This window comes from Toxoplasma gondii, chromosome IX (genome assembly GCF_000006565.2).
Source record: "Toxoplasma gondii ME49 chromosome IX, whole genome shotgun sequence".
Lineage (NCBI taxonomy): Eukaryota > Apicomplexa > Conoidasida > Eucoccidiorida > Sarcocystidae > Toxoplasma > Toxoplasma gondii.
In genome coordinates this window covers 3,147,180-3,164,389 of record NC_031477.1, presented here as the reverse complement: position 1 = coordinate 3,164,389, position 17,210 = coordinate 3,147,180, and the positions used below count along the sequence as shown (strand labels likewise).

At 52.0% G+C, this 17,210-nt stretch overlaps 2 protein-coding genes across 2 annotated transcripts; one reads left to right on the top strand and one right to left on the bottom strand.

The window, feature by feature from the left end:
• Window positions 1-393: 393 nt before the first annotated feature.
• Window positions 394-6,460, bottom strand: TGME49_289300 (methionyl-tRNA synthetase). Its single transcript, XM_002368324.2, has 4 exons — window positions 6,243-6,460; window positions 5,242-5,796; window positions 3,447-4,445; window positions 394-2,816 (listed from the first exon to the last, which is right to left on the bottom strand). The coding sequence occupies exons 2-4, from the start codon at window positions 5,768-5,770 to the stop codon at window positions 1,414-1,416; spliced, it is 2,931 nt and encodes a 976-aa protein (XP_002368365.1). The 5' UTR covers window positions 5,771-5,796; window positions 6,243-6,460; the 3' UTR covers window positions 394-1,413.
• Window positions 6,461-10,248: 3,788 nt separating this feature from the next.
• TGME49_289290 (hypothetical protein) lies at window positions 10,249-16,386 on the top strand. Its single transcript, XM_018782078.1, has 4 exons — window positions 10,249-12,260; window positions 12,636-12,740; window positions 13,961-14,211; window positions 14,613-16,386. Exons 1-4 carry the CDS (start codon window positions 11,288-11,290, stop codon window positions 14,814-14,816), a joined length of 1,533 nt encoding a protein of 510 aa, XP_018636402.1. The 5' UTR covers window positions 10,249-11,287; the 3' UTR covers window positions 14,817-16,386.
• The last annotated feature ends 824 nt before the right edge of the window (window positions 16,387-17,210 follow it).

Below are 17,210 nucleotides of genomic sequence, written 5' to 3'. Positions count from 1 at the left end.
CTTGTTCCAGGAGACGCGTTCGCTTTTTTTTCAGTGTCTCTGTCTCTCCACATATCTGTGCTTGCATGTGCTAACGTAGTACACACTCGTGTGTATGAACGCATAGCATGTATGCATGCGACATGCGTATATGCATGTGTTTTTGATCGGTAGCCACACAGATCTCCACAGCGGTCCTCTAGATGCACATTTCTTTGAAATCGTTTTTCGTCAGCTTGGAAGAAACTTTGGAAGTTCGCGGAACGCACCACATTCGAAATCCACTTGCTTCCCTCCGACTTAGCGTAGCTGACGGGGCTTTTTTGCCGGGGTACGCGAATTGCGACAGGATGTTGGGAAGCGGCAAGAAAGTTGGACGCAGAGAAATGAACGTGAGCAAGTGCAGCTGAGAGAATGCAACGAAAGCAGAGAGGACGGGGCTCTACATATTTATACACTCTTCTTTGTCTTGCATGCAGTCTCTCTCTTGGGTGTGCGCGAAGAAGGCTCGAGGAGCGGCAGGTGTTTCTCCACTTGCAGTTCTGTGTTTCCGACTCTAGAATCGTGATTTGTTTCTTAAAGAGTTTTACTTCACACACAGAGTGCAAAGGTCCTGCTCGGCCGTCGCACAAGGAAGTCCACGTTTTGCCGAAAACCGCATCACAATTTGAAAACCAAAGACACATTCACTAGCCAACGTTACTTACAGCCCCAGGCCATGGTATGCGGTGAAGCAAAAAGCTCTTCCCCGGTACACAAATGCAACAGTACGCACATTATAGATTTCGTGAGAGGTGACCAAAGTTCCAAGCAGTCCGATCGCCTCGTTCCTGTCTCGTATACGTTCTCGCTTTCAGTCTCTGCCCCTCGTCGTCTCTACACTTCTGCGTCGCCTCTACTCCCGCAGTCATCTCTCTCCACTGCGAGTTCCCTCACCCATCTTTCCGCCTCAAGTTGCGTCTTTGTGTCCTCGAGTCTCATCCCCATGGGGACGCTATCAGAGACTCTTCTGTTTCTCCTCTGGAGTCTAGCTTGTCTGTGTACTCGCCTCTGTTTGCCCATTCTTTTTCTTTCTGGCACCCAGCAGTCGTCCCTCGCAAAGTCCGCCCGCTCCGTTCCCCTCGGTTCTACTCCACGTGCACACATTCTCGGAAGGAGCCGCAGTGCAAAAACTTGTAAAAACTCCTGGCTCAGAGGTGACTTCTCCCAGGGCGACCGGACTGGGACTGGGCCTCGCACGCGAGAGTCCTCGGTCTCTTTCGAGCTCTCTCGCACCCCTGCGAGGACGCCGCTGTCGTTACCAGTCTTGGCATCGTAGAAAGGCCGAGACGCACCCTGGCAGGAAGGTCGAAATAGGTATTTGACTCATCCACTGTGTATATAAGGTGGAGCACACGGACGGAGACTTGTCGTCCTGACATCTCCCCTTTCTCCTTAAAGCGCGAGAGAAAGGCGCCCTTGGCAGGGGGTCTCCGGAGCCACAACGACGCTGACGCCTTGCCGAACATGCCCCGAGGCATCGACGACCTGCAGAGGTCCGACACCGTCGAGAGCGACAGCTCGGTTGGCCTCAGCGCAGAGGGCAGCAGCTTTCATTTCCGTGGTTTTTAGGTTTTCTCTGGCTCGCAGCGCGGGTGGGAATCCTGGCGCTTGAATGAGCGATCCCGTGAGGGGAGTTGTCTGTTCTGGCGCAGCCGCTGGGTCGACGGCAACGGTGAGCAGCGTCGCCTCCATGGCGTTGGAATCCGTCTTTGCCGCGAGAACGAGAACCTGACTGAGAACGCCCTTGACCGTAAACGGCTTCACGTTCGCCAGCACCACCACGGCTTTTCCGACCAGCTTTTCGGGGGCGTTTTTCTCTCTCTCGGAGAGTAGGACGACGGCCGTGCGCGAGGCGCTCGCGTCGAGGGTGAAGGCGACGGAGAGAACGACGAACGGCGGCATCTTTGGGTCCTTCAGACAGTGAGGGTGGGGCTCTGCTGAGACAACGTACCCGACACGCAGCTCGCATTTTTGCAGAAAGATTTCAGCCACCTTCTCGACTTTCTTCTTCGCGAAGAGAATGTCTCCGACCTCCACGGGCGTTCCGGGAACGAGATTGTCAAACCACGGACTGAGGTCCGCCAGCGTCTTCGGCGCTGTGTTCAGTTTCTTGAAGATGTGATCGGCTGTGACGGGGATGAAAGGTTCGAGGAGGTGACCCAACACGAAGACGGCCTCCAGCGCGCCGCGAACGACGCGTTGCTTCTCAGTCGAATCGGTGAGGCTCCAGGGTGCCCAGTCGGTGAGGAATTTGTTCGCCTCTCTGCAGGCATTCATCGCTACCTCGAGAGCCTCGCGCAGACCAAACTGGCCCACCAACCGCTCCATCTCACCGACGGTGTCTGGAATCGAGAACGGAGCTTTCCCCTCCGCGGGCAGAGAAACTGGCGGTACCTTCCCCTCGCAAAACTTCACACAGAGCGACGTTGCGCGGTGCACCAGGTTCCCCAAAGTGTCCGCCAGCTCCGCGTTTGTCGTCGCGGTCAAGGCGTCTTCGTCGAATCGCAAGTCGCTCCCGAACTTTGTCTCCCGCACCAAGTAGAAACGGAAACTGTCGGCGTCGTGCGCCTGCAAAATGTCGTTCGGATCCACCACATTTCCTAAACTCTTGGACATCTTCTCCCCGTCTGCCGCAGTCACGAATCCATGGCCAAAGACGCACTTCGGCAACGGCAGATCCGCCGCCATCAGCATGCATGGCCAAATCACCGTGTGAAACCATACAATGTCCTTCCCGATGATGTGTACGTCCGCCGGCCAAAACGACGCTCGTGCTCCGTCATTCATCACCGTTGCTGAACACAACACTCACAAATGCGCATCTACACACGTACACTGAGACCCACCTATTCACACACACACTGATATACATATATACATATACATATATACATATATATATATATACGTATACTAATGAATCGAAGTATACAAATGTATACACACATACATACATACATATATGCATATATCCATATATACATATGAACAGGTTGGGGGCGACGTCATATCAAGATCTATGGATGCAGACTGCCTATACATTTATTCTGCGGATGACAGGTGGAATCACCTTTGCCAGCTTAGATCCCTACATTTTATTTATAGGGATAAGTGTATGTGACAGGACTGAAGCAAGTTTGCGCTTTTGAACAGACCGAGTATAGCGTTCTGCCCTTGGAGAAGCGCGGTGTCAGCATGCAGGGCCGCGGGGAAAGCTCGGCTGCGCGATTCTGAGACTCGTTTCGCTCTCTGGCCTTTCTCTTCCTTTCCTCTGAGGTGCATTTTTTATTTCTATCTCCTCGTGCGCTTTCGCAGGGTCTTTCGCCCGGCCTGTTCGCCGTTTGCCGAGTGTTTTTCTCGCGTTTTTTCCGTTTTCTTTCTACTTGCGTTTTGCCTCGCGACTCTGTCTGTCGCTCTGCACTCACCTGAGTAGTAGTTGGTCAAGGCATCGAACCAGACGTACATGACATGTTTTTCGTCTCCGGGGACGGGGACGCCCCAGGAGAAGGTCGTGCGACTGCAGGACAGATCGAGGAGAGGTTCCTCGAGACGCTTAAGGATGTTTTTTCTTCTTTCTTCGGGCCGAATGAAGTCCGGGTTCTCGTTGATGTGCTTCACCAGTCGCGCCTGGTACTTGCTCATCCGGAAGAAGTACGACGGCTCCTCCATCTTCTGCAGAGGCTTGCCGGTAGTCGGATCTTTGTAGTCCGTCAGCCGCGCCTCGCTCTCGCTGACGAACGTCTCCTCGCGTTCGTTGTACCACCCGACGTATGTATCGAGGTAGATGTCTCCCCGCTCCTGCACGCGCTTCCACAGCCACTGACAGACAGCTTTGTGGGCGGCCTGCGTCGTGCGGATGTACTGGTCATTCGAGACGCACAGCTTCGCGTTCATCGCCTGAAAACCTGCCGCGTAGAAGTCGCAAATCTCCTGGGGGGTCTTCCCCAGACGCTCGGCTGTGTTCGCGATCTTCTGCCCATGTTCGTCGGTCCCCGTGAGGAAGAAAACGTCTCTTCCGGCAATGCGATGGAAGCGCGCCAACGCATCGGAAGTCACGATTTCATACACATGACCCATATGCGGCGGACCGTTCGTGTAGTTGATGGCCGTGGTTATGTAGAACTTCTCTCGCTGGCGTTGCGCGACTGCGCAAGCGCCTGCAGACGCCAGGAGCGCCTGACTCATCTCCGGGAAGCCGCGGGAGCGAGCAGGCAAAGGCACTGCTTTCAACGTCGCCGCAGCCGCCGGCGACGCGCCGAGGGAACCGAGGAAAGCCGACAGCGCCGGCCAATCCGAAAACGCACTGGTGGGGTGAGCATAACGCAGCATACAGAACACAAACATCGCAGGCGCCACAAACGGCGACGGCGCAGACGTCGAAAGAAGCGCCGAGAGTGCAGGAAACGCGCAGTCTGAACTGCCAGCTGAACGCAGCAAACGAAGAAGCAGACGAGAGGCACGCCGCAGGTAAAAATGTGACAAACAGCAAGAGGAAACGAGAGAGAAAAGAAAGGGAGAGAAAAAGAGAGAAAGAGAGAACGACAGAGAGAAAAACGAAAGTGAAGTCAAGGAGAACGAAGAGCAAATAGAAAGAAGAAAACGCCTCGCTTTGTCTGAGCGATCAATGGAAATCAACTGTAAATCCGGAAAATTTATTCGTCATCGGTAGACAAAGAGACAGGCAGCCGTAGAATCCTTGCCGTTCCGAGAGCGGTAAACTGCGAGCAAGAGCGCGGACCGAAGTCTACAGATCGAGGACGACGAGAGTGCTCCGAAACGAATCGCTACGAACGCGGTGAAGCCATGAAAGACACAGCAGACGCAGAACAGTGGATGCACTCGCGCCGATGGGTCTTGACTGCACAGCTGCAGCAAGAGACTTTTTTTCAAAGATTCAAACGCCAATCCAAGTTTCCTCGACCAACCCCATCCCTGAATAAACGAAACGCCGATCTATTTCCACATGTCTGTGAAACAGGTTCACATCTACATCAATGTCTATATCTCGATATCTACGTCGGCATCTGCCCATACAAAATAATATATATATATATATATATATATATATATATGGTGAAAATACATATGCATAAATGTATATGGAGGAGTTGAAGTTCTGTTGTTTTTCGTTTTTATCCCATAGGAAGAGTTACGAAAAGGCCGAATCAGAGACCCTTTCTCGCTGGACACTCCCCGTTGCTTCGTGCTGTTCTGTCTCACCTATGCGTTCTTCAAGGAGGTTCAGCTGCTGAAGAAGAAGGTCTTTTCGAACTCCTCGGAGGGCGCCTCGGAGTTTGAAGGCCGCCCAGGCAAGAGCGTCTTCGGCTTGCCAGGCGTCCCCGTCGTATGCTTCGGAGAGTTTCTCCCGGCTTTCCAGACGCTTCTCTGGAGCAGCTGTCTTCGTCTCTGCCAGCCTCTTCCTCGCGAGAGACAGGAGATAGAGGCAGATGGCGTAGGCCGATACGACAGAGCCTTCGCGGGTGAGGAGAACGCAGAGGTCCTTTTTGTCTTCTTCCGAAGCACTGGAGGCGACAGGCGCTTGCGGGGGCGGCGCAGGAGCTGAAGAACTCGGCTCCGCTTGCTCCGCTTTGTCGGCGTCTTTGGAGACAAGGACGACGGGGATGTTGAGTGCATGCCCCACCGCAATGCATGCAGCCACATCGCCGCGAGGCACTGCGGAGCCGGCGACCAGCCTCAGAGGTGTAGACGAGGCAGCTGACTTTGGAGAAGAGCCGGTCATTGTGGACATGACGGCGAAGAACGAACAGCGGGGGTCTGCGAAGCGAAAAACGGAACGGAGACGAGGTTCGCGCACGAAAAATCGACTCAGGAGAGAGCGAGAAATCCACATAGATGGGTGCTTGTCAACAGGCTACATGCATGTTCTCCGTGTAGGAGCAGAGGTAGGTCCGATGGTGCACCAAGGGAGACTTTGGAGACGCGCTGGGGACGTTAGGGAGACAGGAGAGAAGTTGGTTTTCGCAGAACGGTAGAAACTAGGGAAGAAATGAGGCAGCAAACGGGGCGTTGAAGGGATTTCAAAAAAGGTAGTGGCAGAGACAGAAACGCCAGAAAGAAGTGAGAAGGCCTTTTCCTAAGTCTCCGGCAAGTCAGAAGGTAGAGCGGACCCTCGCGCCTAGGACATGCGAGAGGAGGAGACTCGGTTTTCGCTGATCTCTCGAGTAACAGTAGACACGAAAACTAGAGCGACATGGACTCACCAATGATATTTGAAGACAGCGAGACGTGGTAAATTTGCTAGGGAAAACGGTCGAAGTCATGCCCGGCACCGGCGCAATCCAGAACGGCAGAAAGGACGTCGAGAAGTCCCTCACGAAGACCAGGCAGCAAACTCGAAGTCAGCGAAGGTCTTCCCTTTCCCTCGACAAGTGTGACGTTCGGAACAGAAAAAACTTCGGGGCATCCTTTCGATTTCGAGAAATCCATCCGGAGACACCGTCACTGTGCTGCGGACCGTTTGCGATTCGAATGCATGCACACAGTCAACGGTTCTGTTGCATGCAACTGTGGCAGACAACGTACCTGCACATGCATCTTTGTAGTGGGAACGAAGTCCCGCATGCACCTTTTAAAAAGTGTAAATGGGCTAACATGGGCAGAAATACGTCTACATCCATGTGCAACGCATTTTCCCTATACAGGCACAGCTCTGGATGTGGATGTAGTGGTCGGTTGGCACGCGAAAGAGTTTACTGTTGAGTAAAAAGAAAAACAGTGGATGTAGGGAGTTTTTTGAGGCAGCAGAGAGCGAAGAAGTTGGCGTAGAACTAAATGATGAAGGAATTCATACGATCCGTGATTCTTTGCGGCGAGAAATGGGTCTTCTCCTCCACGGAGACGAAAAACATGTTGATGCCTGTGTACAGACGACGCACACACAAGACAAGAAGCTGGAGGCTTCCGTGCTGTGGTGCAGAGCACGAGACTGATAAAATGAAACTTGGAGGTGGAAATCTAAACTCTAGATTCCGTCCCGGTGTTCGGTGAAAAGAGCAGCGGCTGCGCAGGCACTATCTCGTCGCCAGAGAACAAGTGCGGGGGTTTTCAAAAAGCCACGAGAAAACATCTCGGAGTTCTGAGGGAATTCGCCGTACACACTTGGCTCGTGTGCCTACACAGCTAACTCGTCTGTGTGTCGAGAGCGAACTGAACCGTTTACGCCAAGGTTGCTCCAAGAGACAATGCAAAGATGAAGTGTGCAGAAAGATAGTCTGTATCATATAGTGCAACATCCATAATTGCATTACCCGCAACTACGCCTTTTCTACCTCCTACAGTGAATGAAAGAAGGAATTCCAAGCCTACAGATCGCATTATGTTACGTCCACATCAATACTGATCAGTACGTTCCACTCTCCAAAAACATACCGCAGAAGAAACTCAGTAGTGGTGAATTGCATATGCCACCAACATGCGAGTCGATAGGAGAACGCAGCTGTCTTGCTGCTTCTTCAGCAGCTTCCGGTTAGTCACTTTTACCGGCGCAGCTGACTTGGTTCTTTTTTTGAGGGACCAGAAACCCACGGGATGAACAAAAAGACATAGACACGATGGGAGGCGTGCACTGGTTCAGTGGAACGGAGAATTAGAGAGACGTTGAATGAGAATGACTGACAACTGTATCTTTTGGCTTGCGCATTCTCTGATTGATTCATTTCCCGATGCTCTCCATTCTTTGGATCTCCCAAGCGCTGAACTGACTGAATGCGAAGAATCGCAAACTTTCCGACTGGTCTCATTCTAACAATAGGGAGGGGTGGGAGTTTTCGCAGCAGGAGGCATAATGGAGGGGCTGCAAGAAAATACTCAAGCACGAAGAACGATTTCCGAGGACGGCCCTGACGTTTGCTGGTTAGTTCTGGGTTGCCGCTTTCCGGTGCGTCCGTCTTCGTGTGTGCACGAGGCTGCCCTTCTTCACCAAAACAGTTTCGCGTGACTTCGGGAATGTGGATGATGTGAGCCAGTTTTAACGTGGTTCGATGCAAGAATTCAACACGCTTTTCAGCCTTTTTATCAGGCCACTGCTTCGAAAAGAGGGATGGTGTACATCGACCATGAAAATTGTCCGCCTCTGAGTAGTGGAACTGGAATACTGTTCACCATCATAGTTTCTCTTCTCTGTCTTGTTTTTCGATGTTAGCTACACCAGACTTACCACGCTCCTCTCTGATGTGTCTGGTACCTTCACGATTGAGGACGCTTTCCCTGGTTGTCATTTCAGGGGAAACTTCGCTGCGTGCACCCTTCCGTAATTGACACGTCAGGCTGACAAATTTGTTTCGTTAGCGAGTCAAGGGGATAAGCGACGCAAGTAGGCGAACGTTTCGCTGTTAAACCAATCTCTGCCTAACAAGAGTCCTTAGAAATATGACAATGCAGTTTCCATCAAGTGCATACGCATTTTGAGAGAAACTTGCCCCCGCAGAGAGATAGCTTATATCGGGAGTGCATTCAGGTTAGCGGGTTCTACTTTAGTAGAGGGACTTGTGCTTCAGAACAAGCAATCCATATGACTACATTTCATTGCCGCTCCTCGCGATTCCCTTTCCCACAGTTCACAAAAACCGATAGAGCTGTCGACACAACAAGGAAGGAGTGGTGAGATCTATGCGATCCAGAATCCCTGCTGTCTTCGTCTATCCCTCCAGCACACTTCTCATGTAATACGACCAAGATAGAGGAACGACTAAGTACCCTGTTTTCTCTAGCACCTGGAGACGTTAAACCTTAAACGTTCCGTGGTGGAATGGCATGTCGTAAATCCTGTCGGAGTGACAGATCTGCAGCGACAAAGTACTAAACCAGAGAGACTACCACGATGTTCAACAGTCTCTTTGATCCTGGAGTGTGAATGTGGATGCCTACATGACCACTGAGCCCCGGTACGGCACTTCCGCTACTGTACCTCGAAAGCAGGTTGACTTTCCGGTGTCATGTCTTGGACATCGCGGCGTTGCATTGGTACATTTTAGGTATCAGGTAGAACGAGAGGAAGAAATCCATATCCGTGGTAGTGATGGAGAACCTACTTCTTTTTTGGAAGGCAACGCGTCGCTAGAAGTTGCTAATTATCGATGTTCTTAGGCAAGGATGAGTTGTATTTGATTTCCCTCGCCAGTATTATGACGGCAATCTGAACACTCATAAACTCCCGTTTCCTGTTTTCCTTCGCTCTTTTCACCCTTTTCTCAGATCAACACGAGGCCGTTTTTGTTTACTTCTAATCCATCTCTCAAGGTGTAGAGGCTGCCAGGACTAACAGATTCAAGGGTTCCGAACTTTTGTTGGCGGCCAGAGGGGCACTGTGCCACGAGCACCAGGCTCGATTATGAGCCTGCCGGGAAAATTTCGGTCGAATCGCAAGCTCCTTTGTATGTGTGTCGGTCCGGTGTTGTCATGTGTACCTGAAGAATGACGACGTTGCATCTGGACTTGCACTGTCGAGAGAGCTTTTTGACGCTAACCCGTCGAGCAGCGCTAAGGCAGCGGCGGTACCTTGACGCAGAAGCGACCGAAATTACAGAACTCCCCGGGGGATAAACGCCTGACTGATGTTCTCTCAGAAACTGTGCAGTCGCCTCGTCCGTAACGGCCATTTCTTTTGCCCTTCCCCCCACAAGCAGCCGGTCGAACCCTTCGTCTATGAGCGTGAACCGCTTTTCGAACGATGGCGAAGAAAGATGATCTCCGTAACAGCCGCGTTGCCGTTACTGGAGGAGTTGCCGCGTTCTGGGGTCTGCCCCTCATCCAGCTAACGGGCGTTTGCTCGTTTAAGTGCGAACAAAGGCTCGAGTTCCTTGGATTCTGTGCAAAAACGTGGCACGCACACGCAGCGCGAACCCCATTTCTGCACACAGAGTGTCTTGTGTTGAGCATTTGAGCTTTCGCGACCCCGCCGCCAGAGTGAGACTTTCCCAAGGCTTCCAACTGTACATACATCGCAGGTATTGTTGTTGAGGCTTTCGGTTTTTGAACCGAAGGAGTCAAAAAGTTCACCCACGCGGAAAGAGTGGCGCGATTCTCTCTATTTTCCAAATAGACAAAGACAAGACCCTCGCTCTATGCTCAGTTCGACAGTCTGTCCGCGAGTTTCGTGTCAGCGCAAATGCTGCCTCCGTATTTAAGCCTTTTCCCCCGCTTGTGCTGGCCAAGCCGTTTTCCTCGAATTCTCACTGTCACGGCGCTGTTTCGCAGTTTTCTCGCGTCAGTTATCGAAAATGTTGCGTGGACGAAGGATCGAGAAGAACTGTTAAACAGATACTCATTGCTTCCTTGAATTAACGTCGCGACGTTCTCTGCCCTCCCTTGCCCGTCCCTTCCTGCCGGTTTCTTTTCCGCAAATCCGACGTCTGCTTATCCTTTTTTCCCTCCGTGTGACAACGACCTTCCCGCAGACTTCCGTTTTGTTTGTTTTTTCTCTACATTGTGTTTTTGGGAGTGGCTCTTCTCGATTTTCGTCCAGTGCGAGACTCACCTTCCTTCATTTTTCCTCCGGTGTGCTGACGGGGTACGGGTCTGGCTCACCCGCCGCCGGCATTTCATCCCCACTGTGAACGCTGTTTCGCGTTCCGCGCTCCTACCTTTGCTTCCGTCCGCCTTTTGTTCTCGAACTTTTCTTTTGTCACAAATACGAACTGTCTTCTGTGCACAGTTGCCGTGTTCACTCACATTTTCCCCGTCGTTCCCACTAGGTGTCGAGGCGACCTCTCATCTTCCGCGTACGCGACTCATTGCCACCGCGCTCCACCGCCTCTGCCACCAGAGCACCTCAAAAGCGGTCCGGAGGAACTGTGTTTGGCCCTCGCGTTTCGGTTCGCTTGTTGAAAGGAGAGGAACCGACTTCTGTTGCCGTAGCTTCGCGGTCCGGTCGACGCCTTCTTTGTCAGGGACCGCCGGCCACCAGGGTCTCACATCGACCTTCCCGAGTACATGCGAACCTCTGCGCATATGTGTTGATGTACATGTACCTGTGCATGTGCCGTTCATACCTTCCTCCTTTCAGGCGTATGAAGCCGCTGTCGCCGACGTCCAAACAGGGCTGTGGGAAAGAAAGAGGGTCGTTCTGCGAGCTTCGAGCACGAGTCCCCTCTGTCTCATTTTATTCAGTGTCACTCCAGAATTACGAGAGCGTTTCTCTCATATCTCTTCACCGTTTTCACTAGATCCGGTGGAGACGGCTACTTCTCAGTTGGCGCTCATTCTCGACCGTGGCTGAAGTCCTGGGTTTGAGTTTTGAGGCTCTTTTATGTCACATCGTGGTCATCGTCTTTGTGCGTCCAGGACCCATCACATTTGGCCGGTCGTCAGAAGTTGGGTCTTTCCTGTTGTCTCCAGAGGTCCACTTTTCGTGGAGACGTTCTGCAGGCCTCGTTGCATCCTCGCCAACCTGGTCGAAGAAAGCCACAGTCTTTCTTCGCCTTCTGTCACTTTCACGGTCTACATCCATTTGTCGCCCGTAGCCTCCTTCTTTCCCCGTAGTTCGCAAGGAAGTCGTTGTCACAAGGGTGCTCGTGTTTCTTTGCACTGCGTTTTCTCTCCGGTCTTGGGAAAGGACCTTGCCCTCACGCCGTTGCATCTGGCAAAAACACCGCTGGCCTCTGTCGCTCTCGCGCCTGCAGATTGTCGTTGTCGAGCATCCGCGCGGGATTCCTCTGGCCTTCTGCCCCACCTGCCTCGGTCCGCCCCGTTCAGCCGCGCCGGCGAGAGCACCAGGTTTCTCTCTGTCGTTCCAAGCCGTGGACTTTTGTGTGACCGAAAAGACGCGAGCTCAGAGATGGCGGGCGCCGTAGCGAAGAAGAATCTTTTCTCTGTCTTGACAGAGGAGGAGGAGGTGATGAAGAAACTGGATCGCCAGGAGCGAAGGCGACAACGAAAACAGGAACGCGAACAGGCGCGGGCCGCGGCTGAGGCCGAACGCGCTCAGCAGCTGGCAGCAACGCCCGCGAGTGCTCGCGTCGGCAGTGGGAGGTGGGCAGACTTCAGTGAAGACGATGAAGACTACGACTTCATGCAGCCTGGAGTGGCGGTAAACGGCGACCGAAAGCCGCGCTCTGGAAAAGACACCGAGGATGCCTTCTACACAACTGAAAGTGAAAGCGAGACGGATAGCGAAGAAGAAGAAGAGCAAGAGGCAGAGGCCAGCTCGAGCAGCGACAGTGAGGACGAAACCAATGTCCAGCGACGACCGGAACCCGCGACTCCGACGAGAAATAAACCAGGTAACCGTCCAACACAACGCGCAAGGGAAACCGTAAAATGCATCTGTGAAATGTGATACATTCTACAACCAAACCAGCCATACAGCTATTCACATAGACATGAGAACTTCATATATTTATATAGACGTTATATAACTATATATATATATATGTATATATGTATATATGTATATATGTATATATGTGTATATATTTGCACTGGCGCCCCGTAGCGCGGTGTTGGGCATACGAGGTGCATGCGTGAGACTTTTCGAGTAAATGTTTGCATGCGTTTTGAAGAACTGCAATTCAGAAGCGTGTGAAAGATGTGAAAACATCCTTTTCTTGACAGGTGTTCCACGGACCAACGCCGCATTTTTGTGTTTGGCCTTTTAGGACATGAAGGAGACGCTGCGCCTCATGCGGCGAAGTTACTTTCCAGGAAGGAGAGAAAGCAGCGCGAGTTGGCCGAGCTGGATGCGCTTTTCAACGAAATGCACAGTGAGTCTCTTTGTGCTGTCGGCTCTTTTCCGTGGACTCCTTTCTTCGACACCTTCACTCTTCCGTAGTCTTCACAGACCGCGCACAACGCGCTGGCACCACCCAACACAGGTGCAGCTCGAGTGGATGCCTCAGAAGACCAGTTGCTCCCACAGAGTTGGACGCAGACTTCGGTGCCTGCGTACTGTCTGCTCCTGCATCGGAGAGTAACACAAAACCCAAATCACTGTACATCAAAATTCAATTCTAAGAAATTAATTCCAGAATCACTGTGTCCAGAAGCGGTCGAGGAAAGACGAAACAGAACCCACTCTCTCCGGTCTCTTGGCCATCTAGGAATGTGGCCATACTATGCCATATACATATATATATATATATACATATATATATATATTTTATATATATATATATATGCATGAGCACAATATGTAGTTACCTAAGATTTCAAGCTCATACGTGAATAAGTAGTAGTCACGGACCCTCTGGGACCATTTCCAAATATTTATTATGGAGGGGTATGTGTGTAGGTGATACATACTTTTTTGCGACTCATGTGAGAGGGGATGTCTGAGGACTTGCTGATATGGCTCGAGCAACATGTGGATACCGTTACGTCGTTCAGTTTCCGTTTTTTGTCGGTCATTCTCCCCCACGATGCCCTTCCCTTCTATTCGACATGTGCGTAACGCTCTTTTCACCTTCGGCGGTAGTTGATCCCTCCTCCGTTCGTCGCAGCGCTTGTCCTGTGTCCCGGCTCTCGGGTCTCGGACTTTGCTGCGTTTGTCTGCTGTGCCTCTCCTTTCGCTGGCTTCCACCAAGCCTGCAGTGCTGCGCATTTCCGTGTTGTCGCTTTGTTTGAGCGACAGCGAAACGGCGATCTGAGGACCAAAGATTTTCACCGCTACACACACTCACACATGCTGGCCTTTCGGACACACGCTGGGGCTGCTGTACGTTGGACGGTGTTGTCAAACGTCATGCATGCAGCACGGTGGCCACAGAAGTCACCTCAGAATTGAACGGTTTGGTCTGACTCAGGGGCGCCAGCGGTCTGTCACGGCAACTGAAACTCTCCAGTAGAGAGAAGACAAGAGCCGTTGATTCATTTGATCATGCGTGTGACGTCGGCAGATTGAGGACTGGGTAGTATAGGGGTTGACGCGAAGGTCTTGGTTTTTTCGGGAGACAACGGACGAAACGTATTTCTTGTTTTCTTTCAGTCGCACCTTCTCCTGGGAGCGAGAAGGAACCGCAAGCGGCGTCGCGGGGAGGAAACGACGGCGTTGCAAGGAGGCAGGCAAACGGCGTGGGGAGAGCAGAAGAGGAGACGCAAGGAGGAGGGGCGTCTGAAGCGGCGAAGAAGAAAAAGAAGAAGAAAAAGCCTACCGGATCTGCAGGTGCGACTTCTCCCCAGGCTGGAGAAGGAGCAACGCAGGCGAACAACTCCGATGACGAGAAAGAAGACAGCCCCGTAAGCTCCATCTACACTGGGAAACGCGGACAGGTTGGCGCTGTCTGTCTCCGACAAGGCAAAGGGTGTCATGCTGAGATGGAGTCGGTGTGCCGTGGACGTTTGATTTGTTTTCCTTCTCGTTCTGTTGGTCTTTCGCAGTGCATGTCGACCTCGTATTGAGGAGGCGGACAGAAGAGGAGACGTTCTCTCGTTTTTCGCATTATAGAATGTGCCGTCGCACGGTCTTCTCATGACATTATCCCGGGGTTTGGCGTGCTCAGGAGACTGAGGTCGTCTTAGCGAAGGCATTTGTTTGTAACCCATCGGAGGCTCTGCCTGAGTCCTGATGGTTCGTGGTCTCTTCCAGATGGTTTCCGTCGTTTGCACCGAGTCGGAGTGTGCTCTTTTCTTTCCTTCAGAAAAGCGAGGACTGCCCAAGGCGACCAGGAACCGTCAAGCCCCCAGGGGTGCCGGCGGGAATGCGGAGAAAGGCCGGCGCTGGCGCAGGTCGGGGCTCGACTGCGGACGAGGCACGACGTCTGGCCGCTCTCGAGGAAGAGAAAAAGAAAGCGGCTGCGAAGAAGGAAAAGAAGGCAAAGCTCTACTTCCCGAAGAACCAGTAAACCTGAAGAAAACGAATGACAGCGCGCGCGCGCATTTACATATATACATATATGTATGCATACGCATACATATCTATACATATCTATATCTATATATATCTATATCTATATATATATATGTATATATATGTACGTATGTATGATTGCGCCTATGGGAAGAGATCTACGTAGACTAGCATGTGTGAATTTAGGCCCACGCATGCATGCATCTCTATTGAAGGGAGAGGGGCACGAGACTATGAAGGCCGCAGAGATTCAGAGGCGTTGGATGGGGGAGGGAAGAAACAGCAACGGACACACGTCAATTAGATGCTGGAGAGGTTGATGCTTGTCGGGCTTTGCATTTCTATTTCAAATGCTCCTTTTCTCTCGGCGCTTGGTCTTCTAGACGCCATCTGACACTGGGGAGGTTTAGGTTTCGTAAAGGGGTCCGCCTGTCTCGGAACATCGAAGAAGAGACGAGCCCAAACTGAAAGCCACCGGTGAAAGCCGCCGACATGCATTTGTGGCCTTGCAGTCTATAGATGCGCAGAAACGGTATCTCTGTGCGTGCGCTCGATTTCTGAGGATTAACGTCTCACGCTTCGGCTTTCTGTGTATCTCGATGATTCTGCATCTTCATGGATTTGTGTGTATACGGATATGCTTGCATATACATCCGCATGGCGCCTCCGTCGCGTACTTTGTCTACGGCAGTTCGCAGGCTGGTGGCAGTTGGAGGCCGAGGAACGGCTGCTCCAACATGTTTCGTCAACGTTTCGTTTTCCTTTTGTCGTTCGCGCTTCGTTGTTTTAGAAGGGAAAAGACCTCGCTGCAGGCCAGCCCACTTTCGTGTCGTGTTCTCCACCTTGCATGCACACCAAACATGTTGTTGGAGCTGCTGGACACTCTGCCGCCGTCAGGCAACGCTGAGTTCCCGATCGCAAGCCGCGCCCCGTTTTTCCAATGCACAGTTCTTTTCCTCTTTGCTCATACGCGTTGCTCTGCGCGAATCACTCCAGCCGCAAAAGCACACAGTATTGTTTCAGAGAGGGACAGAGAAACGTGTAGGAAGTCGCAGCCGGCAACAAGCCGCGCTTGTCTCTCTGGGCGTGACCCATGGCTTGGAGTATGTTCCGCTCTGGTACGCCAGTGTGTCTACGCTCGTATTGAACAGACCGCTCGACGGATCCACTGGGATGGCTAATCGGCAAATGCGCCTCTCTCGTGGTGTTGCTTGCGTGGCGGTGATGGGAAATGAGTTCCGAGGAGCTGTGGTACTTTGTTGAGAAAACATTCTGATGAGGACAAGCCGGCGGTATCGCCGGTCGTGCAGCGGTGCCAACAGGCGCTCGCAGGTTGTCCTCGAAAACCCGCTGAATGTTTCCGCTGTGGGGGAACAATAGCACTCTCGGGGTGTTTTTTGGCGAAAAAGACATGGTTCGATTGACACCTAGGCCTCGTTTAAGTGTGGCTCTGTGGGTGCATGCACGGTGACTGTGTCGTTTGTTTTTTGTGTAGCTTTCAACTTGTAGAGCCTCTGTTCCAGTTGCTTGGTGCTGCATCGAAATCGAGCTAATAATGTCTCGCCTTTGCTTTTCCCGGCTTCTCCCATCCGCTTCCTTTGCGGAACGGTCACGGTTCTCTTTGCTGTCTGTAGACGCAAGGATCGATACGCGCCACCGCTCTTTCTGCGCGTGTCGTCTGGGAAAGCAGTCCGTGCGCGCCGCCACGACGACCCTTTAGACAGCCGTCGCGTGAACTCCGGAAGCGTAGAAAGATGTTCCGTGTGAAAGCGACGTGCGATACCTTTTGCATTAGCGAAAGAACGGCGTATTTTTTCGCCCCGTCGTTGAGATGGAAAACAAGCACCCGCATTCAAACACACACAGTGGACCTGTCGAAAGCGCTTGTCACTCGGTCCTCTGGAGCGACGCTTTCCAGTTACTGTTAATACCGGATTTTTATTTCATATATTGCGTGAAAGACGAGAGTGCACAGCCGTTACCAAGCCGATTGAATACTGAAACTCACATATCGTTGATGAGGCCCTGCACCGGTACCGTAAACACCCAGTTGATCGCGAAGAAGAACGACTCTCCGGCATCCCACCCTGGAGCGATTTTGCATTAAATCCTTGCTACCCTTGTCATTGCTGTGAAAGCATTTTATGTTAGGCGTCAAGAACTGGTTAAAGCCCCAAAGGCATTGGCACGGTCACGCGCTATCCAGAATGTGGAACTAACTAAGATAAACACCCAACTTCACTGACAAACGGTAGAGCGGCTGTACCGATGTCTAGGGATTCCCGTAAAGATAGAGACATGTGTGCTTACGGCGCTTTTGTCGTTTCACGGCTTTCCTGGGTGTGCAGAGCATCCAACCGAGATGAAGCAAAACTACCAGTGGAAAAAC